Source organism: Teleopsis dalmanni, chromosome 1 (genome assembly GCF_002237135.1).
Source record: "Teleopsis dalmanni isolate 2A chromosome 1, ASM223713v2, whole genome shotgun sequence".
In the NCBI taxonomy this organism is placed as follows: domain Eukaryota; kingdom Metazoa; phylum Arthropoda; class Insecta; order Diptera; family Diopsidae; genus Teleopsis; species Teleopsis dalmanni.
This window is the reverse complement of record NC_051846.1, coordinates 142,228,680-142,231,600: the sequence shown is the minus strand read 5'-3', so window position 1 is coordinate 142,231,600 and position 2,921 is coordinate 142,228,680. Positions and strand designations below refer to the sequence as shown.

General features: G+C 34.0%; 2 protein-coding genes across 2 annotated transcripts; both read right to left on the bottom strand.

Annotated features, from left to right (window-relative positions):
- Nucleotides 1-845: 845 nt before the first annotated feature.
- Nucleotides 846-1,717, bottom strand: LOC119669104 (piggyBac transposable element-derived protein 4-like). Its single transcript, XM_038078883.1, has one exon. The coding sequence runs from the start codon at nucleotides 1,697-1,699 to the stop codon at nucleotides 866-868; it is 834 nt and encodes a 277-aa protein (XP_037934811.1). The 5' UTR covers nucleotides 1,700-1,717; the 3' UTR covers nucleotides 846-865.
- Nucleotides 1,707-2,235, bottom strand: LOC119669105. The gene has a single exon (XM_038078884.1). It carries the CDS (start codon nucleotides 1,981-1,983, stop codon nucleotides 1,720-1,722), a length of 264 nt encoding a protein of 87 aa, XP_037934812.1. The 5' UTR covers nucleotides 1,984-2,235; the 3' UTR covers nucleotides 1,707-1,719.
- Between the last annotated feature and the right edge of the window lie 686 nt (nucleotides 2,236-2,921).

Here is a 2,921-nt window from a genome sequence, read left to right as displayed (position 1 = left end):
TACATCTATATACAAGACTCAATAAACAATAATATAATAATTGCGCATCCATAGATATAAACTACAACACGAAATGGAATAAAAAAGTTTCTCCATATTTGCACTCTACGTCTTGAAACAAACGGGATCCACCGTTATCCTAGCGCCTTTAAAACCCTGCACATGGTGCCATCTCAGCGACTAATCAAGTGTTCTACCCTACCTAACCTTAAAGCTGATCAACAAATCAATATAGTTTTTCTTATACAGAACACAAACCATCAAACCATCTCTATTAACACATTATGAGCGGCTAGCTCAGGATATTGAACAGTGCTGCGTAGCGGGCCAATTTTCCAGCTAAACAAAATATATACGTGTGAAAATAAACTCGATAGACATAAAAGTAATAATTAGATTTTTGCTACATTTGACAATGGGTCTTATCTGGAACTATATTTTATATACATTAATTTATTTTTATACTTGATATGTATATTTCAGAAATTCGTGAGATTACGCAGGACGCACTTGTTTTATAAAAATACAATATTACTGTCAAATTTCTTATAAACAAAATTATACAAAAAAACAATACAATAAACATTTTAAAAATATGAAGCCATTAGAATTATAGGTCGTTTTTCCCAATTCAACGGGCGGAAAATAAAATAGTCCGATAATATATAGGTACATATGTAAAAAAAAGTATGCAACCAAATATACAGTTTATTTAAATCCTAAGATAGATTTATTTTACAGGATATATATATATATACAGGACAATATACTAGTTTATAAAATTTGGTGTAGTCAAGGCTAATATTTTTCTTGAGTATGATATTTGAAGAAACAATCTCCCCGATGCAGCGAAACTTTGCAAATTTTACACATATAACACGTTAAACTTTTTTTTTTGTGCGGCACATACGCGACACTGCCTTTGAGATTTCAATTTTGTTCCACCAGTGGTAATTTGAACCAATTTATGCCTTTTGGGATCTTTTGATAACCTCCCTGGAGGATCACTTTTGCTGGACGTAGTTGATGTACGTGGTAAAGGATTACCTGTATTGCCAGGAAGAGCTTCACTAATCCATTCCTTTGCCACATCATGTAGAAACACCTTATACTTTTTTTTTGAATGTGGATTTAATATTTTAAAAACTCTAAACGCATTAAATAACGCACAATTGATAAAAAACATAACAGCTCGTTTCGTCCATTTTTTGGTATGACGTACAATCGAGTAATACGATAAGTATTGGTCAGCGCGATCAACACCCTTCATGTATTTATTATAATCAATCACGCACATTGGCTTCAAAATTCTTTGTTTTGTTGCCCAGTCAATATTATTACTTTCCGCAATGTCAGCTGAATGTATAGTTGAAATCATTCTGACTGTTCTTTTTGATTGCCAACATTGTAATAAAATATTTTGGCGGCGATGAAATATAGATTCCTCCCTCGCTAGTTTAGGATTTTTCAAACAACTAGGAAGGCCTCTGTTTACCCGAATAGTGCCGAAAGTCCGAAAACTATTCTGTAAAAGTATTTCACAAGTGGCAACACTATTGTAATAATTGTCCATGTATATGTGATGCCATAAGTTGCAATAAGGTTTAAGCAGATTTAAAATTGTGTCTTGCAAACGACTTCCTACACCACAATACATACGAAAATTACAAATGTATCCCGTTTTAGCTTCACACACCATTCTTATAAGTAAACCATATTTTATAATTTTTGATGCATTATAAACTTTAAATGACAAACGTCCCCTCCATGAAATTGTTCAATAATTGGTACCTTATCAGTTGTTGACCAATCAAGCACTTCGTCATCACTGTCTTCGGAGTCGCTAGATGATGGTATTGGCAAAACTCGATTTCTTGTAGGGCGAAATAATTCCTCGTCACTTTCACTGTCTGAATCAGGAAATTCCGCGTCACTTGAAATCTGCGACAAGTCATCTGCATATACATCACTATCAGAATCCATTGTGTTTGAATAAAAAAATTTAAATAAATTTATACCGCTTTAAAAACTATTAGAAAGTATTAGAAAAATACGAGTTGTTCTGAGAATGCAAACTCTACGAACTCTTGTAGCTTTATGGATTTAAACTAAATGAGAAGTACACATACAACATCACATAAAACGAATTTGTGGAGACACGTAGCTGCGAGGAATATTATTGGTTAAAGTATACCTTCTGCTCAAAAAGTATTCGGATTTTGTAAGTACAACACACAAATTTAAATTTTATTCTAAATTTATTTTATCTTCCTCAAAATATTCTCCTTGTGAAGCGATACACATATGCCAACGCATATGTGCCAATCTTCGGCGAATTCTCTTTTACCGATTCAATCGACTCAAAACTCTTACCACGAAGGGGCAACTTCGGTAACAGGAAAAAGTCGCACGGATCCAGATCTGGCGAATATGGTGCCTGAGCGATGACAGTGGTGCAGTGTTTGGTCAAAAAATCGCGTACAAGAATTTTCCATAGTAAAAATCGCTAAATGCACTTGAGGTAGTCTCACATTAACAACTGCTGTAAACAAACTAATTGACAGATGGCGCTCAAATTTGTATCATATGTCAAGTAAAGGTCTACCAACATAACAAATAAAAATTTTTTGAAAAAGGTTAATTACTTAAGGAGTAATTAACAAACAACAAAATCCGGATACTTTTTGAGCAAAAGGTAGATGGACGAAATTTTTTCTATCTCACTTTACGATCTTTGAGACGTAGTCATATATTTGATACAATATTATTTTTCCCTTGTATCACTTAAAATTACCTATTTTAAACGGGTACATAAGTACCTGTCCCGCTTATAAGTGACAATCCTCGCAACGGGTACAAATACCCGCCCCGCTTATAAGTGACAATCGTCGCAACGGGTACAAATACCTGCCCCGCTCATA